The sequence below is a fragment of the Microtus pennsylvanicus genome, chromosome 20, assembly GCF_037038515.1.
Source record: "Microtus pennsylvanicus isolate mMicPen1 chromosome 20, mMicPen1.hap1, whole genome shotgun sequence".
NCBI lineage: Eukaryota > Metazoa > Chordata > Mammalia > Rodentia > Cricetidae > Microtus > Microtus pennsylvanicus.
Window position 1 is genome coordinate 34,736,408 of NC_134598.1, and position 24,742 is coordinate 34,761,149.

At 46.5% G+C, this 24,742-nt stretch overlaps 1 protein-coding gene across 1 annotated transcript in view; it reads right to left on the reverse strand.

The window, feature by feature from the left end:
- Positions 1-1,228: 1,228 nt before the first annotated feature.
- The window catches only part of Gnptab (N-acetylglucosamine-1-phosphate transferase subunits alpha and beta), a 60,710-nt gene continuing 37,196 nt past the window's right edge, over positions 1,229-24,742 (reverse strand). Inside the window, exons 8-22 of the mRNA XM_075954031.1 lie at positions 18,913-19,074; positions 17,414-17,593; positions 16,848-17,018; positions 15,188-15,311; positions 13,376-13,579; positions 11,637-12,667; positions 10,791-10,990; positions 10,408-10,627; positions 9,425-9,538; positions 7,656-7,741; positions 7,196-7,294; positions 5,841-6,008; positions 3,828-3,918; positions 3,025-3,256; positions 1,229-2,811 (exon numbers count right to left, since the gene is read on the reverse strand). Of these exons, the coding sequence (XP_075810146.1) occupies positions 3,179-3,256; positions 3,828-3,918; positions 5,841-6,008; positions 7,196-7,294; positions 7,656-7,741; positions 9,425-9,538; positions 10,408-10,627; positions 10,791-10,990; positions 11,637-12,667; positions 13,376-13,579; positions 15,188-15,311; positions 16,848-17,018; positions 17,414-17,593; positions 18,913-19,074 (2,928 nt within the window). The 3' untranslated portion in view covers positions 1,229-2,811; positions 3,025-3,178. The remainder of the gene's footprint in view (positions 2,812-3,024; positions 3,257-3,827; positions 3,919-5,840; positions 6,009-7,195; positions 7,295-7,655; positions 7,742-9,424; positions 9,539-10,407; positions 10,628-10,790; positions 10,991-11,636; positions 12,668-13,375; positions 13,580-15,187; positions 15,312-16,847; positions 17,019-17,413; positions 17,594-18,912; positions 19,075-24,742) is intronic.

Genomic DNA, 24,742 nt, shown 5'->3' on the forward strand with positions numbered 1-24,742 from the left:
CACAAAATAAATACATAAGATGGTTACAGTGGCACACACCTTTAATCCAGGCACCCAGGAGGCAGGGGGATTTCTGTGAAACTTAATCACCCCTGTAACAGTGCTAAGAGGGAGTGATTAACTCACAAGGGCAGAACCTCAGTGATCATGATTAGTGCCTATAAAAAGCTCAATGAAAAGAACCTGTCTCCTTTGTCTTCCTGCCGTCTGCCCTATTAGCACAAGGCATCATCACTTCTGGGGGGGGCACAGTATTCAAGGGGTCAACCTGGAAGCAGAATAGTGCTCGGCGACAACCGAACCTACCAGCATCTTGGCCTTGGACTTGTCAACCCTACTAGGACACGCATTTCCGTTCCTCAGACTCACTCATGCTTGAGCGTTACTCCTTGTGGTGTTGGTTTTGGGATGCAGTCTCTGTTGCACAGGCTACCTTGAACTCATGCAACTCTATCTCACCCTCCTGAATGCAGGGACAACAAGCATATTTTATTTTTGTACAACAAATGGACTCAAATCACATTCTGACCTTTTCCATCTGAGTGAACAGTTCTAAGGTTTAAATTTTCTGGCCACTCATTGTTCAAATTCTTTCCCAACAACCTGCTGAATCATTAGATAAATGATTGCACGAGTGTTTGTATTTTATCATCCACTGTGCTACCAAACTTATTAACCTTAGACTCATCTAACTGTAGAAGTCTTTATTACATCCAAATGTCCAGTATCTTATAACTTTTCCAAAATCAATTCTCAGCTTTTAAATAATACCCAGTTAACAATTTTTTTTTGGGGGGGGGGGAACAAATTCCATTCTGAATCTGTTACCCATCCTACAAAGCAGCGTTCTCTAGGATGTTATAATCCTAACCTTTCCGTACACTACTTCACATTTTACTGTGTTCACTGCAGAGCCAGAGGGCTGAACACTCCCCACAGACGACCATTCAAGACTGTTGAATCCGGACAGTAACATCACCAATCTTCAAAGACTTTTTTATTAAAGCTAAAAGCATAGGGCCGGAGAGATGGCTCAGCGGTTAAGAACACCAGCTGCTCTTCCAGAGGACCCGGGTTCAAACCCCAGCACCCACATGGCGGCTCACAACCATTTGTAACCCCAGTTCCAGGGGCTATGACACCCTCTTCTGATTTCCACAGATGGTGCAGAGTCATGCATCCAGGCAAAACACTCATACACAATAAATAATAATAGTAAACCCTCAAATCAATAAATGTGATCTTTTTATGAGATTTCGATTTTGAAATACACAGAACTTACAGCACAAACACGGTATTTACATTTCAAGTTCTCATTACAAAAGTGTGTGCCATTTGGGAAGAACACAATTGAAATCATGATTGGAGCTATCCGTCAGAATTCAGAGCGGATTCATGGAATCAGGGCTCCACAAAACCACTATACAATGATATAATGGAGCACGGCTAATGCCAGGGTTTACATAAAAATGAGGCTGTGGTTCAAGTCTGGCTGGGGCCTGTTTTATGTACAGCTGTGAGCTAAAAGCTGGTTCTATTGGGCTGTTTACAAAAATAAAAGAAACCCCCCCAAACCAAACAAACAAAAAAATTAAGCCAAGAAGACTGTCTGACAAAGACAGCTTGTGTCTCAAGTTATCCGCTCTCTGTTCTTTTAGAAAAAGCTGGCTGACCGCTGTTCCCGCGCGGCAGGCTGAAAGTGAGCTGCTGAGAGAGACGGATTTTGTGGGCACTACTCTTTTCCAAAGTGAGGCACTTTTGTTTGAGTGTGTCCACTGCCAAGACGCGATCACATCTGGTGAGTAGCATCGGTGCTTGACGCTAGCCCTTTGCAATCAGGCCTGCCGACGAAATCCCGGCATCCTGGGGCCTAGGTTAAACAAAGTGCTGCCAACATCAACCCCCCCCCCCAGGTCTTCAGTAGTCATTAGTGATTCAAGACCACTTGAAGGCTCATAAAAATCAATAATTTAGATATGCTAAAAGGAAAGGATAGCTCTACATTATTTAAATAAGATCTATACAAACATTTGGACATTCTGATTTCGTTATTTTCGGAAGCGAGGACAGCTTAGTCGCTACTTGTTTTTTAAAAATGAGAAATGAAGGAAAGGAAGAAGAAAGTGGAAAGTTAGGGCCAAAGGACTTCGGAATGCAAAGCCTGGGGTCCCTCAGCACTTGTTCCCAGGCCGCAGGGACTGTGGGAGGAAACCGGCAGTTTGTCAGCGAGGGTCCATCAACAAGCTCACAGATCCTTCGGCAAATCCCTTAAAAGTACAAGCCGTAGGGCTGCCAACGCCAGGTCTCAGTGTGCTGATTAATTCCAGGGCAGTGGGCTCTATTCATGTTGCAGGAGAACACGGTCTGCACGCTGTCCCTTCTTCCGAGCAGGCCATCCATGTGTCACATCATGGGGACACCCTGAGTCTGTGTCACGTCATGCAGACACCCCTATGTCTGTGTGTCACATCATGGGACACCCCGGTGTCGGTGCATCACATCACGGGACACCCCGGTGTCTGCACATCACATCACGGGACACCCCAGTGTCTGTGGATCACATCATGGGGACACCCCAGTGTCTGCATCACATCACGGGACACCCCAGTGTCTGTGCATCACATCACGGGACACCCCAGTGTCTGCATCACATCACGGGACACCCCAGTGTCTGCATTACATCACGGGACACCCCAGTGTCTGCATTACATCACGGGACACCCCTGTGTCTGCATCACATCACGGGACACCCCAGTGTCTGCATCACATCATGGGACACCCCAGTGTCTGCATCACATCATGAGGACACCCCTGTGTCGGTGCATTATATCACGGGACACCCCAGTGTCTGCATCACATCACGAGGACACCCCTGTGTTGGTGCATTACATCATGGGACACCCCTGTGTTGGTGCATCACATCATGAGGACGCCCCAGTGTCTACATCACATCACGGGACACCCCAGTGTCTGTGCGTCACATCACGGGACACCCCAGTGTCTGTGCGTCACGTCACGGGACACCCCAGTGTCTGCATCACATCATGAGGACACCCCATATCTGCACTGCATCATGGGGACATGCCTGTGTCTGCATCACGTCATGCAGACACCCCCTGATGGTGAGGTGTGAGATGCGCAGGAGACGCTGAGGTAGGTGATTGCAAACAAAGAACTTCTACACCCTGATTCGATCTGGACTAGCTTCCTTGTGTATTCTCCTCCGGGGAAATAGCTTCCGTTTAAGGGCAATTATCTACATGATGGAGAGCAGAAAATCAGCGTTAGTTTTCCATATTGATGAGAGACTGTTGGTGAAGCAGGTGTTCCTTCTGTGACCCTGATCATTGCCACAGTCTGAAACAAGTTCCCTTCACACTCCTCCCAAATGAAAGCAATCGACAGTTCTGCTCAGCGCTATAGTCAATGTGCTCAAGCATGTTCCCACAGAGCTGTGAGACCAAATGATGTTGGCTCATGGTTCACTGTTCAAAGACCTGCAGGGAGAGCCATTGCTAAGGGCATTTATTTTCAAGATCTCTGTCCAGTTTCATTTGATTTTTTTTTTTTAGGTGAAAGGAACTGCTGATGTTTAATCATCAGAACATTAATTCTGAGTTTGAATAGATTATTTTTTATAAGAAAGTTAAAAACTATATTAGAATCCTTTCAATGTTTTCTATACTTATCAACAATCATTTGAAAATAAGACGATGGTTATGAACGGGTTGCAATGCAAAGAGTTCATTTCTAGGTGCTGGAGAGACGGCTGATACGGTCCACCTAGAAACATTGCTTAAGATCTATGCAAAATGGAGACAACTTACTTGTTCAGCAAAAAACGAGAAGATAGTGAATATAATCAGCGTTGCTAGCACGCAGTGGGTCCAAAACTTCAGCTTGTCTCGATATGCCCTCCTGTTCAGACACAAAGAGTTACTGAGTTTTACAAAAACATACTGTACATATCGTAAGGCAAAAAGACAGTATGCATAGTCAACTCTAAAATGTTAATAAAATACACATTTCTAACACAAGTTTAGATCTGTTGTTTTATAATAAATGCTGTTCTCCAGTAGTAAATGTCTCCTCAGCTTCAAAAGAACTGTACTTGTGGACCTTAAAATTTTTAAAATTCATTCATTCACATTCATTTATTTCAGAAAAAAAAATCCTGGACACAGAGAGATTAGCAGGATTAAGTCTCTGCTTGAGAGTGTGGAGAAGCTTGGAGAGTCACTGGCAAGCCATCAGTGGACTCTTCGTGTGTGTAGGAACACCTCCACAGCCGCGCCTACTGCTGCCCTATACACGGCAGCTAAGACTCAGAAGCAGCTTAGATGTCCCTCAACAGGTGAAGGGATAAAGAAAATATGGTCCACATACACAATGGGATTTATTGAGCCAAAAAAAAAAATGAAATCGTAGTATTAACAGGAAAATGGATGCAACTGGAAATACTCAAGATAGGAGAAAAAAGCTAGACTCCTTTGTATATCTAGGTTAATCTGTATATATTCCTCTGTGTGCCTAGGTTATGAAGCTACAAAACTTCATGAGGGGGCAAGAACAACTCTTACATGGTGGGGGAATGGGAGCTAAGTGAATATACATATCACATGGAAATAGGGGGTATAAATGGAGGAAAGGGACCAACAAGAGGATGGGGAGATAGGGATGAAGAGTAAGGGAACAGAACAAACATCAGAGTTACAGTGTTAAAATGCTGTATATATGCTAACAAAAAAAAAATCTGATACAAAATTTTAAAAAACCTAACTTAAAAAAATCCTGCATTCAAGAAGCTGAGGCAGGCAGGCAACCTTCTCCTTGTTTTTTTTTTTTTTTTTTTTAAAGTGTGTTGTTTCTTCAGAGCAAACAGCAGCGTTTATATTGTAGGATATGTGGATTAACAGGACCCTGGATGTTGGGTGCTGGTCTGGGCTTCTTCCCTTCTTTGTTTAAGGGCTTCTTGAGAACATATCTTCAGAGAGACTGAAAAGCTTCTGGATCTTGCTAGCTCTTTTAGGCCCCAGGGCATGTCTACGGGTCTACCATCAGTCTAGGACCATCTTCTTCTCTTTTTGCAATAACCAAGCTGAGAACACCCAGACTGGCACCCACGGGGCATCCTGAACAGACGGGTACTTCTCTCACCAGCTCTCCTTGGTCTCTAACAACCGCAGGTACGCTCTGCCATGAGTCGAGACACCTTGCTGTAGGGGAAAACCTTGTCACTTGTGTTATTCCCCCTCTGGTCTGGACCACATAACACTTCCAGTGTTCACCCCGAGCACCACGGATACATAAATGGCCTGTACTGTATGTGTGCAGATGGGAGCTGTGCTCCGCGACCTCCATTCAGTTGTTACTAGTCTTCTCTTGTCTTCATCCTTCCCAACCACTGCAGATAACTTCTGGACAATGCTTTACCAAATGTCAAGTCTTTCAGACATGATCTACGCAGTTTCTACTGGTTCTGAAAGCTTGCTCGACAGTTTGGGCAGCAAAGGTTGCCATGCTGACTTTATGAGCCTCTTGGTTTGTACGACACAAGATCTTCCAAGTCAGTGCTGCTGTTTTGGCATTGGTCAACAAACAATTGAATGAATGAAGTTTCATTCAGTAAAACTGTAAAAATTCAGCCACATATTTTTTTCAAATCTCTTGAAATGCCAGTAAACATCTTTTCAATGTTTAATAAAACAAAAATTGTAGCTATTTTTTCCTAAATAAACTACACATCAGATAACACAAAGAAATGTCAGCAATCTGAAATCCAGATATGGATGTATGTGGATACACGAGCACACACACGTGCATGCAAAACCAGACCTTACCATTCCTGCAGCTCGTGCATATGAAGAAAACGGTTCCGATACTCTCTCGGCAGCTCGAACTGGGAAGGGATGGGAAACATGGATTCATAGAAGTCCCTGAGAACAGCCTTCACCGTCTGGGCGTCTTTGTGATTGTGGTCAATGTTGTCGTTCAGACAAACGAACTTCCTGAAACAGAAAGCTAACGTCACTGGTCATCACACGCATGAGCCTGACCCAATCCAGCGAGGGCTCCAAAACTGTTCCCAGTGCGCCCGCACCCAGCATTGGTGCCTTTGCTGATGGAGCTCCCTGGAGGAGTCCCTCACCTGCAAAACAGGGGAACGAGGGAGGATAATTTCTAAAGATCCATGTAACTACGGGAATAAATAAATGACTTCCACTTAGTGCAGCCAGTACCTGACTGGCTGCGATATTTCGTTAGCAGCTAAGGGGAAATCAGTAACCACCTGAAACAGGTTCTCCGAGCTGCCCAGTATGTCATGCTCACATGGTTGGAGAGAGCTGGTGCCCTACAGTGCAGACCTCTGAGGTTTGAATCAATGTATCTCCAACCAAGCTGAGAGGCTGGAGTTCAGAAGAACCAGGTTAGGATGGGGGCATCCCTTCTGGTTGAAGTTTTCTTTAAGGTAGAAATCGCTACACCAAGGTCCCATTAAGGGTATAGTAAGTTGTGACGGTACATTTGAAAACAGCAAAATTTTAAAAAAAATTAACAAATCCTTCAGATCCAACTACCAATTATGGAAAAATAGAGAGGACATAGAGACATCTTAAGAACCTACATAAAGAACCAGAGAGGAAACGAGTTTTTCACAAAGGAAATTAGCTGAGCAGGGTGGCTGGTGCCTGTATCTCAGGACTCAGGAGGCTGAGGCAGATCTCAGGCCAGTTTGGGCTACTGAGAACTCAGCTGGGCTACTGAGGTCTCAAAAATAAAACAAAATAGAAAACAGAAAGGCTAAGAAGCCCTGGGCTCAAACAGCCAGTGAGTTGCCCCAGCAGTTAGAGAACCCACTCAGGAGACCCCTCTTCCTGCATGCTAGGGTGCCAGGGACTCAGGCTAAGCAGCACGACTCTCAGGAAGAACCTTTTTAGATATACTGAGTGCTCGCTGCCTGTGAGCCCACCTCTCCCGTCCAGTCCACTCTGGACCCCATCTCTGCGAGGCCCCCCATGGGGAACCTCACACTTAACTTCCATGGAGCGTCTCTCTCTACTCTACTCCACACTGAAATAAGCCACTCCCTTCTCTCTAGTCCTGCTTGCTCCTTTCTTAGTCATAGAATTAAAAACAAAGAAAAAAAATAACCACATTTTATAGTCACTCAGAAAAAAAAATTAAAAGTTAGTACCTGGGGTTTTTCCTTATGTCATCCAGCTGGCCAACCACATGAGAAACATTGGTGCGAATCATCTTGAAAGCGATTTCTTCTTCTCCCATGATTTCAAACCTAATGGTCAGATATGTTGAGAGAGCTTAATAAATATGTGGAAATGAAAAACAAAATTTCATTAATAAGAGCTTTCTTAAAAACTTTATGAAGTCGGGTGGTGGTGATGGTGGTACATGCCTTTAACTACAGAGAAATCTTGTCTTGAAAAAACAACAAAATAAAACAACAAAAAACAAAAACAGACAACAAAAACTTGAGTGGACTCAATGTGCATAGAAATGACTGCGTCTAGATTTGCCCAGAGGAACTCTCACATGACCTTGGAATGAATGTACAATTAATAAGACACTGTAAGGAACAACCATGCCGGGCTTTCGGAACTGTCCAGGAGCTGAGCAAAGACGCACCAGCCACTCACCTATACTTGTTCTTGTCTTTATACGCTTTATGGATTTTGTCGGTTACTGGTTTACAGTTGGTGACAAGACTTTTAGTGACTGGCGGCTACGAGAAAACACAAGAGGGTCAGACGGTCCACCAAGGGCACGGCGGGAAAGCAAGTGAGGCACAGGCCTTGGGCACTGAACCCAAGGGTCACCAAGAGTTCACGGGGCTCAGGACATACTCAAGGGGAAATGGCTCAGGGGCCAGGCACCCTAGCTGAGCTCAGGCAGGATGTGTAAGTAAAGATGTCTGAGAAGCCATGATGGGGCTGGCAATCTAGAGAGCCTACTTTCCCTCTTGAGGAGAAATGGTGCGTTCACGTCCTTGATAACTAACAGCAATTTAGTTACCTTGACAAACGCGTGAAAGAAAAAACGAATGACCCACCCTTGGGCCTAGTTGAGTATTTAGTTATTATTTCTGCTCTCTCGGGCACATGACTTACGCAGGAGGCCCAGGCTGACTGTAAACTTGTCTCCCACTTCTGCCTCTCAGGTGGTGGACTCCAGGCCATGTGTCACCAGGCCTGGCTGACAACAGAATTAAAAACAAACAAACAGCCTTTAATCCCAGCACTCGGGAGGCAGAGGCAGGCGGATCTCTGTGAGTTCGAGACCAGCCTGGTCTACAAGAGCTAGTTCCAGGACAGGCTCCAAAGCCACAGAGAAACCCTGTCTCGAAAAACTAAAACAAACAAACAAAAACCCAAAGCAAATACCAAGAGGTAACTAACCTACAAATGCCTTGACTATATGAGCTTTGACAGAACCGGCGTAACTAAATCTGGGGAAGCATTTAGAAAAGAGTTATTATTGTTTACAAACTCTCCCGAGAATGTTCTTGAGCCTGCATAACTTAACTTCTATGGTCCTAGAAATGATTTTATTCTCTCCAGAGACAGAAGATGACTACACACATACCCTTCCACTGAACCAGCCAGCTGCGTTACAGGAATGATATAGATGGTGGTAAACTGCCATGTAGGTGCTGGGAACCCAACCCAGGTCCTCCGCGAGAACAAAAGGTGTTCTTAACCACTGAGCCACCTCTCCCCTCCAGAAAAATTTAACAGAATTTTATTCTAATTATGAAAGCAAGAGCTATTCATTGTACAAAATTTGGAAAATGCAAGATAACAACACCAAAAACCTATCTGTGATTTAAAATATCTTTTGAGGTGTGTAGGCTCTAGTATCCGAAAAGGGGTGGATTACATTAGGGAATTTTTGATTATTCAAGTCAGAGTGTATGCTTCCCATTTCCCTCCTCACCAACTGATTTTCTAAGCATTTTCCCACATATCACACGTACAACTTACAAAACCCAGTTAAACGGTGTCAGTGTATTGTGTCTGAGCTTTCATCGATTCTGAGGCACACATTTTCACAGCTCCTCTTACGATGAACAATCTCCTCACTACTTTAGACAAGTGATATCGCCACAGGTGTGTGCAGCTCACCTGCCATCCCCCACAGAGCCAGGAAGGCCAGCAGCACCCGGCTGCCGTCTTTCTTTGGGGCGTTCTCTTTCCAAGAGAGTTCTGGGGTTTCTCACTGGAGTGTCTGTTTACGGAATCCAGGTAACCAATCTGAACGTGAACTTAACATATTCACAGAGTGGGGAGGGGTTCTGGGCAGGATGTAAGTGACCGGGTACTGTTCGTGCTGCTCCGTAGCCTCTGGTTCCGGTGTGCCACACGGCAATGGTGGTGATACACCCGATAAGGATTAACACGAGACTTACCAGGTTGGGATCGTAGTAGGCTTCCTGGGTTGGTGGAATATTGCTCAGCTGAGTGATATTGGCAGGAAGCATTTTTGAGCAATTTATTAACATGTGTTCCAAACCTGTCAGATCCTAACCAAAGCAAAACATAAACCTGTTATACACATGACAGATAAAAACTGTGGTTTAAAAACAGAAAGCATGTGCACATGTTCTATAGACTGGGCAGGTTGAATTTATGCAATCAGAAGTGCACAGATGCATGCACATACATGTACATACATGTATCTAACAACAGTGGGGATAAAAAGGCCGTGAAATTGAAAAAGGTCAGAAAGGGAGGTATGTGAGAGGACCTGGAGGATGTAAAGGGAAGGGAAATGATATAATTGTATATAATCTCAAGAAATAAAAGGAAAACTCATGATAAAAACTTATGTGATGGTCTCTAAGTGGATATTCTAAAGGACTCAAAATCAGTAGGACTCTAAGTATAAACATTTCAAAAGAGCAACATAAGACAGCACAATGACAAATATCTCACCCTCATCTGAACTAGAACACAGGGCTGTGAGACACCCGTGTTCACAAGGTGCTGCAGGCTCACGCGGAAGAAGGCAGTGCAACTCAATCATTTTAACATCTCCATACATGAGTTTAGCGTTTCTAAGGACCACAGGGGGACCTGGCTGAGAGTCCCCGTCAGTCCCACACCATACCCTGAATGAACTTGCCACAAGGCTCACATGCAGGTATCTACCGCCTGCCTCTCCCCTCAGACGGCAGACGACTACCCCAATGCAAGGCCACAAAAAATAATCCGTAAAACACAAATTTCAAATATTTTATGTCCGACATTAATAAATGAATGAGGAGTTTCTAGCCCGGACACTAAATATCCAGAATTTCCTTTACTTGAAATGCAGTAGGAAAAGAGGCCCTGCCAGAATTGTGTTTCTCACTCGACACGTCACAAGCTTAGGGCCGAAACAACACGTTACCTGCAAGCTTAAAGGCAGATCGTGGATCCGGGTAGCCAGCGTTCGGATCTCCCTGTCCGACAAGACACCAGACTGGTCTGTATCTACTTCATCAAAGACTTGGGAAAGATTCAGGGGCTGCACTGCACTCATGAGGTAATAGAAATAGGAGAAGGCGAACTGCATGTCCTCCGAGTGGCGCACCTTGTGAAACGATGTCTTGTCAAATTCCTCAGGGAACCTGTCCAGAGAGAACACACGGAGAGCTCTGGATACTCAAGGTACACACGGTACTGGACGCCTGTGGAAACAGAAGTCCGTCTTCACGTCGTATTTACATGGCATCTTCGAAGGCCGTAGCTCACTGGGGCAAATACACAAATGTGGAGCATACTAAGACTTACATATCTTGTAGCTCTTGCATGACAATCCTGTCGATCATGTGGGGCATGTGGGCGGGCACTTTCCTGGACGTGAATCCGAACTTGCTGTTGAGAATCTTATTGACATGTCGGAGCGAGTCCGCAAACGTGTCTTTCAGCTGCCGGCCTGCACGTTTGCTGTTGGTCAAGTACGCCAACTGTGTCTTCAACGACTCTTCCTCCTGTAAGGAGGATTCCACGTAACTCAACACTTTAGCCCAGAGTGGACTCTACCAACAAGAGATAAAGGTGCCATCGTGCACTGACTTACAGAATGTGGCACCCGGTCACTAACAGTCCTCAGTGCACGACAAATGATAGTTACTATAATATTACCACTTAAGAAGCTATTTATGTTCGTGGGCATTGATGTGGGAGTGTCATATATCAATCTGTTGATTTCTTTGGCTAAGCAATAAAGAAACTGCTAGGCCCATTGGATAGGCCCACCCTTAGGTAGGTGGAGTAAACAGAACAGAACGCTGGGAGGAAGAGGAAGTGAGGTCAGACTCCACAGCTCTGCTCTCCGGAGCAGACACCTCAGGAGAGACGCCATGCTACCTGCTCCAGGGAAGACGCACACCATGTCCCAGCTCCGACCCAGGATGGACTTAGGTTAGAATCTTCCTGGTAAGCGCACCTAGGGGCGCTACACAGATGATTAGAAATGGGCTAAGCAGTGTTTAAAAGAATACAGTATCTGTGTAATTATTTCGGGGCATAGGCTAGCCGAGCCGAGCCAGGCGGCTGGGGTGTTTGGGGACGCAGCCCCGCCGCCGCTCCTATTACAACAGGGCATGACAGGGGATAAGGCTGGATCAAACTTACATCAAGAAGGTCTTGGAAATACTTTCTTTTCTCCCAAGGCAAAAAGCCTGGGTAAGTCTCCGTGTAGTGCCGCAGCCGCCTTCCAGGAACTACTTCTTCTACAGCGACGCCCTCCGCTCCGCCTCCTGCCTCCTCTTTCCCGGTGAGGTCTTCTCTGGATACACTCATGCTTGGTGCACGTGGGGCCTGAGTTTCCAACTTAAATCTTGCATTGTTCTCCAAGACCGGGGGTGGATTCAAACCAGGGTCTCGGCCATTCGAGTCCACTGTCCCCACTGGGGATGTCTGTCTCTCTGCTCTCTGACCACCAACAAAGCCACCTGGGCTTCTGTGAGAGGGCTTTTCCTGTGGGGCCTCCAGACGGTCATTTGTTTCATCGGTCCTTCTAGACGGAGGTTTTCCTTTAGCATCTAGTGAGCCCTTCAGGAAAGACCTCAGCAGGGCTGACTTGGAGAAGTTGTATCCTTTCTGGGTGATGTCTCCAAGCTCCAGCTGCAGGTCCAAGTTGCTCAGTCTCACCTGGACCTCCTTCGGAAGGAGTGAAATATTTACCAGGGGGATTTTCACCTCCTGCTGGAATCTCCCTGTGGTGTTTATATCGTGTCTCCTGACCTTGGGGAAGCGTTTCTCTTTAGGAACATCTTCAAAAGGGATTTCGGCCTGGGGAAGAGGTGTCACTGGGCTAACCGAATTTTCATAGGCCTTCTGGGTTGTGGCGTTCAGTTTCGGCCCCTCCCTTGTGTCCACTTCCACTGTTATCTGGATTTTGAACTCTTCGTCGTTGGAGTTCTGGAGTGTGAGGTTAAAGTGGATCGTGGTTGCGTTCATCCCACTGTGCAGGATGAGATGAATGGTTCTCCACTTGTTGGCGATGGACGCGTGCCGGATTATCGGATTGTCACTGTAGGAGCCTTCCACTCCCCTCTTGGCGATTTTGGCAAAGCTGAAGTAAGGCAGGTGTTCACCTTTGGGGATGACATAGTGTGTCTGGTTCGGGAGAAGAGTTACTTTATACAGTTCATGAAAATGATCTAGAGGAAAAAACACACAAACATGGTTTCTTTTAAATTAGACACTTTTTGTTTTGTTTTTCTTTTTTTTTTTTTTTTTTTTTTGGTTTTTCGAGACAGGGTTTCTCTGTGGCTTTGGAGCCTGTCCTGGAACTAGCTCTGTAGACCAGGCTGGTCTCGAACTCACAGAGATCCGCCTGCCTCTGCCTCCCGAGTGCTGGGATTAAAGGCGTGCGCCACCATCGCCCGGCTTGTTTTGTTTTTCGAGACAGGGTTTCTCTGTAGCTTTGGAGCCTGTCCTGGAACTAGCTCTTGTAGACCAGGCTGGCCTCGAACTCACAGAGATCCCCCTGCCTTTGCCTCCTGAGTGCATGTGCAACCACCAGCCAACTTAATTAGACATTCTTATGTCATTTCTTAATTCTCTGGGCTCAAGTTTTTATTTTCTAAGGGTGACTTGAAATTTATTTTAAAATGCTCACAAATTCTAATACAAGGTCTGGGGATGTGGCCGTCCTACCATTTGAACTGACCATAGTAGTTTACACGGGACATTGTCCCTGGTTCACTATAGAGATAGGGGCATAATTTTAAATCAATAAATTTCAATGACTAATTTCCAACTTTTTGCCCATTTGGAAATTACTTTCAATAATGACACCCACTGAGTGCTCCTCTGTCTGTGGAGTTAGCTCCTTGTTCCTAACGTTTCCACGGCAATAAACATACCCTGTCCACAGTCACCAGCATCAAACCCACAGGACAAGACGTTGCAGGCTTGGTCACAGAACTTATCGGCGAGCCAGGAGTTTGCACACCCTTGGTTGCAGTAAGAGACACTGTTGATTCCTCCACCAAATTGCCAAGGCTGTCCGACGCCAATATTCCCGGTACCCACACCTCCTGCAACAAAGCGACTCCCTCCGCTGTTACCTGTAGAGGGAGGAGGAAGGAAGAGTCTTTACTGGGCTCACAACTGTGAAAGAAGACAGCTCATCATTTCTTACTAATGTTGCAGGATTGATGCATGGGTTGCAGCTACAGATGCTCATCTCATTCTTTAATGTGGAGACTGTTGCGTGGGTTGCAGTTACAGAGGCTCATCCCATTCTTTAATGGGAGACTCCCTGTGCCTTAAGGGAAGGGAGTTTACCAGGCTGAGTACAGACAGTGGATTAAGATGGAGAGAGCACAGCTGGAGAAGGGAAGGAGGTTATCCCAAGGACCATGGCTCAGAATTCCCCAAACCAGGTCCAGACACAGGCAATAACATCTCCAGTGTTAATATTTTGCTAGGTCTGCTTTAAACACCGCACCCTCTTCCTGCTGCTGCCTATGTTTTACAAAAGGGCACCTGACAGAGAAGACTAAACTCGGCTTTGACGCTTCGCTTCCTCTAATACTCAACACGTTTCCAAGCCCGTTTCTGCGTCCAGAGCACCAGGATGAGGATATCTGTGCACACTCTTTCTCAGAGCAACCACCCCGCCAGATCAAGAGGGTAATGAAGGTTGCAGAACCTTTATGAACTGAAAAATAGTAAGTAAATATATTTTCAAAAGTGCCAACGTCGAGACCAAAGGGGGGGGGGCATTTGGCGGGGTGGTTGCTCTGTCAGGAGCCATGTCCTCCTAAAATCATTACAGGAACCATCACCCTGGGGAGTCTGCAGAGAACCCCATACCCCTAATTGTGTTAGGAATCGTTCTATTGACAGAGCCTACCCCACACCCAAATTGGCTGTTAATGGAGAGCTATCTGTTAGCAGAACCTGCCCCACATTCCAAACTATCTAGAGAACTAGGTGTGTCATCTCCTAGTTGTGACTTCCTGGCCTACGTGACCTGACCAAACTTAACCTCCTGGCCCACATGACCAACGTGAACCACGTGGCAAGAGCCCAGGCCCCTGTGCCCACCCCAACTCCTTACCCTATATAAGCTGTACCCCATCTCTAATAAACGGAGGCTCTGACAAACCTAGCATGGCCTTCTTCCTCTCTCTCAGCCCACATCTTCCAGATAGTGACTCTCCGTGCCTGGAATAACTGACTGCAGGGTGGGTTACAACCCCTAGACTAAGTAACCCACCCAAAAGCAGTTTACATTGCTCTGAGAAAGAGTGTGCACAGATGTCCTCATCCTGGTGCTCTGGACACAGAAGCAGGCCTGGATAAGCATGGTTTGTTCTGCAACTGTGATCATTTTACACTCTCCTACAGTTTCCCATCCAAAAGTTCCTGCCATGGAGTCCTGCAGACCCAATTGGAACAATCCTTAGGTTTACATAACCAAGGGTATTCTAGCTACTTCAAGTAATGACAGAAGACGCTTTCTAGTGCAGAGCCTACATCAGAGAAATGGATCCATTATTGAATACCACGAATCAACTAGGCCACACGTAACACTGACCAGGGATCTCTGGATTCGGGAACGTTTCAGCATGTGATGTAAGCAGTCAACGGCACACACACACACACACACACACGTTCTCAGGAATGAGGACGAGGACACAAACAAGCCACGCAGAGCACGTCCTTACCGGAGCAGTCGCCGCCATCCCAGTCACAGGCTGAATTATTACAGGCCTTGTCACAGTAGCCGTCTTTAATCCAGGAGCCCGGGCAGCCCTCGGCACAGTTGGGCACAGGCCACGTCAAATACACCTGCGACAAGATCAGAGATGCTACAACAGTTTCCAATGCTTTTTACTCTTGGATTAAAACACCTTTAGAAAAAATGCTGAACTTCCAAAGTTTCCCAAAGACTGGATGACAGTGGGAATTGCCTTTGGCTGGACAGTGCCCACGGCAGAGCTAAACCTGCTGACAGTGGGCACTGCCTTCAGCTGGCCAACGTCCACGGCAGGACTAAACCTGCTCATAGTGGGCATTGCCTTTGGCTTGCCAATGACCACGGTAGAGCTAACCTGCTGACCGTGGGCACCGCCTTAGGCTGGCCAATGCCCATGGCAGAGTTTAACCTGCTGAGCACAGTTCTTCCTCCCCACTTGCTTCAGAGAACAGGGGCTTGGCTCATGGATTAGTTTTAATAACACGCTCTTAAAATGTTCTTCTAAATAAAATAGCGACATGTCAGACTGAGACGTGAAGACTCACTCTCTCCAGGACACTCACTCTTAACCCAGTGATCTTCGGCATAACTGCCTCAAGGCTGAGGAAGGAGAAGGCAACACTGGCAGCCAGTATCTCCACCCTAAGGCCGTGTTTAGGCAAATTAGTTCCTGCAGCATTCGAGTTCCCTGAAGGCACGGTTACTTAACAAATGAAATCCTTGGTTACTTTACAAATTAAATCCGCTAGAGAAAAACATGCCCCTCCTTTTTTAAAGTCACCCTTCCTTGCCACAGCACACTTACTCCCAATTAATTTCTTAACTCTAAACTGAAACTAGAAGCTGCCAATGGTTACAGTTTGGCTCTATGAGAGAGCAGTCTTCTAGTGTGTCTGACTTCCTGGGGCTGACCCCCAGCACAGAAAACAAACAAATCCAGTTCAATGGGACAGGCTCTCCAGCCCAGCTGTTCTAAGCCTTCTGTGTCCTACGCCTCCCCACTGTACATGGAACTTCACCCCCTCCCCATCTGAAACACTTTAAGCTCATTTCGCCTGTTGGTCATTTTGCTGTCGTGCCAGCCACAGATTTGTTGCAAAGTGGGTTTGCTGCAGTAGAAAGTCTAAGGGTCAAGGAGGAAAATGGGGGGGGGGGGTTTCTGTTTATCTGAGACCAAAGGAGAGCAACATTCTGCTCTGCTGAGGTTTGCTTTCTGCTCAACCCAGACTTTCCTGAGCCTGGGAGTCACAGACGCAAAGTCGTTCACATTTGCGTAACGAAAAGTATACACAGGGGGCTGGAGAGATGGCTCAGTGGTTAAGAGCATTGCCTGCTCTTCCAAAGGTCCTGAGTTCAATTCCCAGCAACCACGTGGTGGCTCACAACCATCTGTAAAGAGGTCTGGCGCCCTCTTCTGGCCTTCAGGCATACAGACAGAATATTGTATACATAATAAATAAATAAATAAATAAATATTTAAAAAAAATAAAACAAAAAAAAAGTATACACCGACACCCGCGGCAACGTATTTCACATTTGTATACAGAAATGTATACACAGATACCCGAGTGGATTTCCTCAACTGCTAGTGACTGTCCAGCTGGACGCCCGCCCATCCTCACGCTCACCTTTTGACCTTTGGAGTGACTGTAGAAGTCGTCCGGCCAAACGTCCTTCCCAAACATAACGTCGTCGTTTAGATAGATGAACTTCTGGGACAGCCCTTCAATGCGGTGGATGTGACTTTCGATGGCAGGTGAACTGAAAGTGGGCAGGTGGCTCAGATTTCGGAAAATGTCCTGGAACAGAAAGCACAGAAGGGGGCTGGAGAGATGGCTCAGCACTGTCTGCTCTTCCAGAGGACCTGAGTTCAATTCCCAGCAACCACATGGTGGTTCACAACCATCAGTAATGAGATCTGGTACCCTCCTCTGGTGTGTGGGCATACATGGAGGCAGAATGTTGTATACATAATAAATAAATAAATCTTTAAAAAAAAAAGAAAGAAAGAAAGCACAGAAGGTAAACAGAAGCCCCGTGCTGAGTGGGCTGGGCACTTAGAATGGGGAAAGGGAGGAGGCTGTGCTGATTCAATGAAGGTGGCCCGTGGGAGACAGAGAAGCCGAGATCACTGTACCACACTGAAGGCACAGAGAGAAGACCACAGCCTGGTGATGTTTGCAGAGTCACGCACCTGGTGGGTGACTATTGTCACCCGAGGGTTGTCGAGGTTCAGCCAGGATGGAATCTGCCCGTTGGTGACTATGAAGACATTCCGAACCCACGGCGCATGCCTCTCGATAGACCGCAAAGAGTACCTCAGCTCTTCGTTATCTTCGAAGCGGCTGGCGGACACATCTTCATCCTGCTTGGACTGGGAGGTCGGGGAGACATCGTGCGGCACATAAAGACGTGAAGTATCTATACTAAGCCCCAGCTCTTCCTTCTCGTCTTTACCCTCTGCCTGCTCTGCTCTAAGGGGGAATACCTTTATTGCAACTTGACTCAAGCCGGAGGGAACCTCAGCCAAGACAATGTCACAGTAAGATCAGGTTGCAGGCAAGAGTGTTGGGCATTTTCTCATCAGTGATGCATGGGGAGGGCCCAGCCCTCTGTGGGTGGCTCCATCCCTGAGCTGGTTGGTCCTAAAGTCTATAAAAAAGCAGGCTGAGCAAACCTGGGGAACAAGGCAGTAAGCAGCACCTCTACGGTCTGTGCATCAGCCCCTGCCTCCAGGTTCTATCCTGTCTGAGTTCCTGTCCTGACTTCTTTTGATGAACAATGGTGATGTGGAAGTATAAGCCAAACAAGCCCTTTCTTCCCCAACTTGCCTTGGTCATGGTGTTCGTCACAGCAAAAGAAACCCTAACTAGGAGAGGGGCTTTGGCTACCCTTTAAATTCAACTGAGTGTGAGCAGGGGTGTGTGTGTGTCAGAGAGAGAGGGAGGGAAGGAGGGAGGGAGGGAGGGAGGGAGGGAGGGAGGGAGGGAGGGAGAGATCTTCTCTTTATTAAACTTTACATAAAGGATCTTAGATCCGATTGGTCTTCAGGCCTGGTGCGCACTACTTAGACCAGGCCAGCCTCAAATTCACAGAAATTTGCCTGGTTCTGCTCTGGAGTGCTGGGATTAAAGGCATGTGCCATCAAGCCTGACCAAAGCTTTATTTGATTTTTATTGACATTTATGAGTGAGGGACTGAGGGTATGTGTTTGTGGGTGCCCTTCGAGGCCAGAGAAGGGGTGAGATCCTTTGAAGCTAGAGTTATAGGAGGTTATAAGCTGTCCAATGTGGGAGCGAAAGCCAAATTTTGATCCCCCGGAAGAACAGCAAGTGTTCTTGACAGCCATCTCTCTAGCCTTGTTCTTTTCAATAAGTATCAAACCAATGGCAGAGAAGGGAAGTTTGGAAAAGTCTAAGGAGATCCTCAGTCAGTCCTCCTCCTTCTCCTACTAAACCAACATCTAGATATTTAACACTCAGCCCACCGCTCTCCAGTTGAACTGTTCTGACAAAGGCACACATTCTGAATTCCTGACCTGAGCTGTAGGGGTCCACGCCCCTTCCCCGGCTGCAGGGGTCTACAGTCATTCCTGGGCTGTAGAGGTCTATACCCCTTCCTACACCCCTTCCCCTGCTGCAGGGGACTCCCCCCTTCCTGGGCTGCAGAGGTCTAGAAGTCTACAGCCCTCACCTGGCTGATGGCACTCAGGTCCCACAACAGATACGCGGGGCTGATGGTCAGCTCCTTCCCGTTGATAGTCATGTTCTTCTTAGTTTGCTTGTTTAGCTCCTGGAACCCTTTGGGGTTGTTCAGTTTCAGAAGAGCGACGCTGGCCTCCGAGTACAACTGCAGCTGGTAGACAAGAGATACGCATGGGCACCCTGGACCTCAGGGAACAAACACAGATTTACCTTTCTTTTTTTTTTTCTTTTGGAGACAGAGTTTCAGGGTCTGGAATGACCTTAAACTCGTGGCAATCCTTCTGCCTCAGCTTTTCAAGTGCTGACATTACAGGTGCGAGCCATCATGACCAGCTGTTTAACTTCCAATCTTGAAATGTAAAGACAGTATCGCAGGCCAAAAGTGCTCGCCAGATGACTGTGACAGAACCTCTGTTAACAGGAGTGAGAGAACAGCGTGACCAGGGCACCCTGGGCATCATCTGACAGCTGTAGCCACTCAACCCCACGGGAGACTCTACAGCTCCTGCGATGTCAGGCTCTTTTTATGAAATCCCCAACTCTCAGAGCTGGCTTAAATGATTTTTTACGATCTTCATTTAAAAAACTATATAGTGGACATGGTGGCACAGGCCTTTAATCCCAGCAATCTGGAGGCAGAGGCAGATGGATCTCTGTGAGTTCAAGGCCAGCCTGGTCTACAGAGTAAGTTCCAGGACATCCAGGTCAGCTAGGACTGTTACATAGGGAAACCCTGCCAAGGACTCAGCTCTCCCTGCTGTCAATCCGCCTCTGTGTGCCAGCAGACTGGGAAGCAGTCACCTAAGCACGTCCCCACCTGTCCCTGTAAGACTCCTTGCCCCTTTCTTCCCATTCCCTGGTTCCTACAGGACCTCTTAAGGGCCCCCTAGGGTGGGAAATCCCATTGCTCTAGAATAAACAGTAATTTAATATTACAATTTAATTTTAAACTTAGTGAGAAAAATGTCTGCATCGTAATCTCTTGGAAATTATTTTGAAGCCTCTTGGACATTTTAAAAGTTTACAGTTTTTTTAAAAAAATGCTTTAGGATAAATTTAAAATCCAGTCAATGACCGGAGGCTAATACACATCGCAGGCATAACCAACATATCCAAATGTGATCCTTAATTTCTAACTCACAACGAGCATCATTTGTCATTAGTGATGGATTTATGCTAGCATTTTTTTCCTGCTTTTTCCTAGGTGCTGTTCACCAGAGAACGCCAATCGCACAGACTCTAAACAGACTCTAAATAAGAAGGTTGCTACAAATACGCTGTGTCAAAAAAACCAACAAAGTCAAACTGTCTCAGCATGTTTACCTAAGACACTTTCTCTTCAGGATGGTACCAATGAACCAGGGAAGTACTCTGCCACTATATACCAGCCATTTTACTTTTTATTTTGAGACAGGATCTTGCTGAGGTGCCCGGACCTTGAATTTGCAATCCTCCTACCCCAGCCTATGAGGCAGATTCCAAGTCTGCGCTGTATTTTATTGGTAATCATAGCACCGCCACTACAAGGCCCACCAGTGACTGGGCATGTGATGTGCAGCAGACACTGCCTTGAGCAGCTACTGCACAGGGTTAAAGTGTAAGCGCGACCTGCACTGTCTGGGCCTGAGTGCCATCGGTCCAGGCTTCCGTTGCTATGGCAGCAAGGGGTGCAGGGATGATGACGGCTGGGCAGGCACCTGTACTCAAGCAGCCCGGGGATCACCAGCCAGTGTCGGAACGAGAAAACCATCCAGGCTGGCTGGAGAACAAAGCAGGAACCGGGCTGTTGCCGGGTGCTGTGTGTCACTAGGTCCTGCACGGCTCCTACAGAGTCCCAGGTCACAGAGCAGCCCAGCTAACCACCCCTGAAAGGCCGGGGCTTTCCATTCCGAGGCAAACAAAACACATTCCCACCCACCCCCCTTTTTTTTTCTTTTTACTGTTTCCTGATAAGTATAAATGTCTGTTGCTGTATTACTGGCAAGAGAATAAACTGGGCTAAGTATGTATAGTCTCGGTGGATTGCTTGACCCTTGTGTGTGAGGTTCTGGCCTTCAACCCAGCATTATCAATTTCAAAAAAAAAGATGTTTCAGAGATTAAGCTTGAGAATTCTAACAAGAAATTCAAAGATTCACATCATTATTTAAAAAATGACATCTAGCCGGGCGGTGGTGGCGCACACCTTTAATCCCAGCACTCGGGAGGCAGAGGCAGGCGGATCTCTGTGAGTTCGAGGCCAGCCTGGTCTACAAGAGCTAGTTCCAGGACAGGAACCAAAAAGCTACGGAGAAACTCTGTCTTGAAAAAGTAAAAAAAAATAAAAAAAATGACATCTAATTTTATTTCATGATTTGAACGGCCTTTAATTCGGTAAGAAGTGCAACAAGAAAAATCACTCTTAAATAAAAATTCACTCTAATAATTTAATTTTTTTATCTTATATATGTATTTTGTGGGAGGACAAGGCAGGCATGCCACTGTTCAGGTGTAGAAGTCGGAGGAAAACTTGCAGGAGCCTTCGCCTTCCTGCATATGGGTGGACGGGCCTGAATGTGGTCAGATCTGGCCGCAAGCAACTTTGCCCACTAAGGCATCTCGCCGGTACCTACCAGCAGCTGCCCAGGACTGGTTTCTAACTATACCACTGAAAATCAGAAATAGGTTTTCTCATGGTCACCACACAATAGCTGAAAGAGATAAAAAGCAAGGAACTTGACATACGTGGATCTAATCTACATGGGGAGTAGAAAAAGACAAGATCTCCTGAGTAAATTGGGAGCATGGGGACCATGGGAGAGGGAGGGGAGAGGAAGGAAGGGGAGCAGAGAAAAATGTATAGCTCAATAAAATCAATTTTTAAAAAAGCAAGGAACTTTAAAGGACAGATTTTTCTGCCTCTATAAGGGGCAGTGGCAAGGAGCATGAAGTATCCTTTGCTGTCCACTAGGTGGCAACCCAACCCTGCAACCCTATTAGCTATTAGCGTATTAGAAGCTGCTTCTGCTGGAAAAGGATTTGAGATGTGCCTTGATCCTGGTATACATACACATACACATACACACACACACACACACACACACACAACTACGCACGTACATACACACATTTTTTTTTTCAGCAAATGTCATTTGTAGCTGGAGGCTGGTCTCTAGTAAGCCTGAGTAGCTGTGGTTTCTGCTGAAGCACTGAGTTCTTGGTTAGAACTCCTGCACTTTTTGCCGCCAGTTCTGCGGAGCTGGAACTTCAGGTCGGTCTGTGTGCCCAACCCCCGGCCTCTGGTACGCTATGCTGGCATTCAACCCACTGGCCTACATGCCCAGCTTCAAACATTCTGAAATACCCCTAGACATGTTTCTACCAGAAAGTAGAAGTCTTAGCATAGAAAAAACAAAACAAAACAGAAAACTCTGATTCTTAAGTATCAACCACGTCCAGAATGTAATTATTTATGACCACCTTAATAGTATGAAATTTGCATTTGCCTTTGATAAATGGTAAAATTACAGGTATACCAAAGAGTTATTTGAAAATGAAACTCCTGAGGTGGAAAGACGTCTCAGTGGATGATGGATGGCACCTGCTACCAAGCATACATGATTGATTCCCAGGACCCACACAGTGGACAGAACTGACTCCTGAAGTTGTCCTGTGACCTCCACACATGCATACAACATACATACACACACCTAAGTGTAAATACATACATACACACAATATAAGTGTAAATACATACATACATACATACAATATAAGTGTAAATAACAAAAATTTTCCTTATAATTTATTATCAGTAAATGGGCACCTATTTCCTATACTATATACCTAGAGTCATTTAAAATTTCTCAAGCCACAGGGGTTGTGGTGAGAGGGCAAAGTTAGAGGCCCTGGCACTGCTAAACATCCGAGGAGCGCCTGTATTGGGGCATGGCTGCCAATACAGAGAGGCAAGCAAACCTGTTCTAGGAAGAAGGGCAAATCCTAAAGGACGGCAGGGGCTTCCCTCTAAGACAAAAATCCCCAACAACGTTTTAAAGACCTCAAAAACTCAGAAGTTGTAAGTTGGTTTTAAATTTGGGTTGATTTGTGTGTTATTGAGAAGACTTCGGGATAAAAACACTTCTGCTACAGCTAACCGGGAACAAACCAAAAGGCGTTGGTCGGGGCTGCTAGGTTAGAAAATGCCCTCATGGTTGTTCCAAAGCTAAAGTTAGTTCCACAATCGCTGCTTCACCTGCTGACTGACTTTAGAAATAAAGAGGAAGGCCATGCACTGAAAGCCGAGTGAGATATTTCCACGGAAGCCACTGAAAGTGTTAGTAATAATATGACATGGCCTTTATCTAAAATGTTTGTGAACAGAAGGTTTTAGTGCTAAGAGTTGGTTTTTGTTGTTGTTTGACTTGGCCTGGAAATGGCTATGGAGACCAGGCTGGCCTCGAACTCACAACCATCTGCTGGTCTCTGCATCCAGAGTGCTGGGATTAAAGGTGTGCCAGTGTCTATTTTGTTTCAGCCCCACACAGCTGCACACACCTTTAATCTTAGCACTCAAGAAGCAGAGGCGGGTGGACCTTAAGTTTGAAGCTTAGCCTGGTCTTGATAGTGAGTTCTAGGCTAGCTAGGGCTACATGGTAAGATCCTGTCTCAAAAAAAAAAAAGTTCCAAATATTTACATATACATGTGATGGGGATGAAACTCAAGTCTAAACATGAAATTCATGTTTCGTATATACCTTATGCACATAGCCTGAAGATGGCACATTTAAATAGTTCTATATGTAAAACCAAGTGTCCTGTGAGGATGTGGAGCTAATCTTACACTGGAGGTGGCAGGTCGGCGTCAGACACTTTCAGATTCTGGAGCTTAGACTCTGGATTTTGAGACTAGAGACGCTTCATGGAAAACGTAACTTGTGGTGACCTTACGCGGGTCCGGAACAGAACTCTGAGGGGGCGGAGTGCAGGTGACTCACTAAGCTGTCACACCTTGCCTGTGCCACCCCGCCTGGCTATGCCATGAGATCACCTAGCCTTCAGCGAACCAGGGCCGTCTGCAAACTCCCCGGTGTCTCCCAACCACACAGACATCCAGCTGTGACCCATCTCCCCGAAGTTCTACAACCACTCAAAACACTGTCACCAGCAGAGACTTGGGTGTTCCAACACAGGAATCTTCCGGGAACCATTTCTATCCAGATGCTAACCAGGCAACCCCATGGCTGGTCTGTCAAACACGCCCGCACTCCCCATACGCTCTGTGACTCCTGGGCTTCACTTCCACGGCACCACACACCCCCACCTCCTCTTCAGTCTCCCTTCTCCCCAGCTTGTCAACACAGGATGCTGAGAGCCTCTGGGGTGTTTCTGGAACTCCTCCCCCACTGGCATCCCCATGGCCAGAGGCCCTTAAACAGGAGTGTCTTCCAGGACTGAACTGTTTTTCTTGCCTCTGGCTTCTTCCCGGGTAGCATCTACCACACCTGTCCCTACTCTGTGACTTAGAAATACACCAGACTGCCTTCTTCCTGCCTCTGGGATGAGGTCCAGCCATCTTGCCTCCCCTACCTCTGGCAATTAAGCTTTCGAAACTCCCCAGACATCCTATCTGCTCCCAGACTTCAGAGCCTCCAGCCCTTTGTTCAGGCTGTCTCCTCTACACACCCCTCCCAGCCCAAGAACAGCAGCTCTGCCCAGGGCCCAGCAGGCTGCAAAGCTTGTCTAACCCCCAATGCACCTAAGGCCCAGGCATTCTGGGCACTTTATACTTCTCTTTGGTAATGTGCATGCCCCAAGCAAACGCTTTGATTCCCTTGGTTC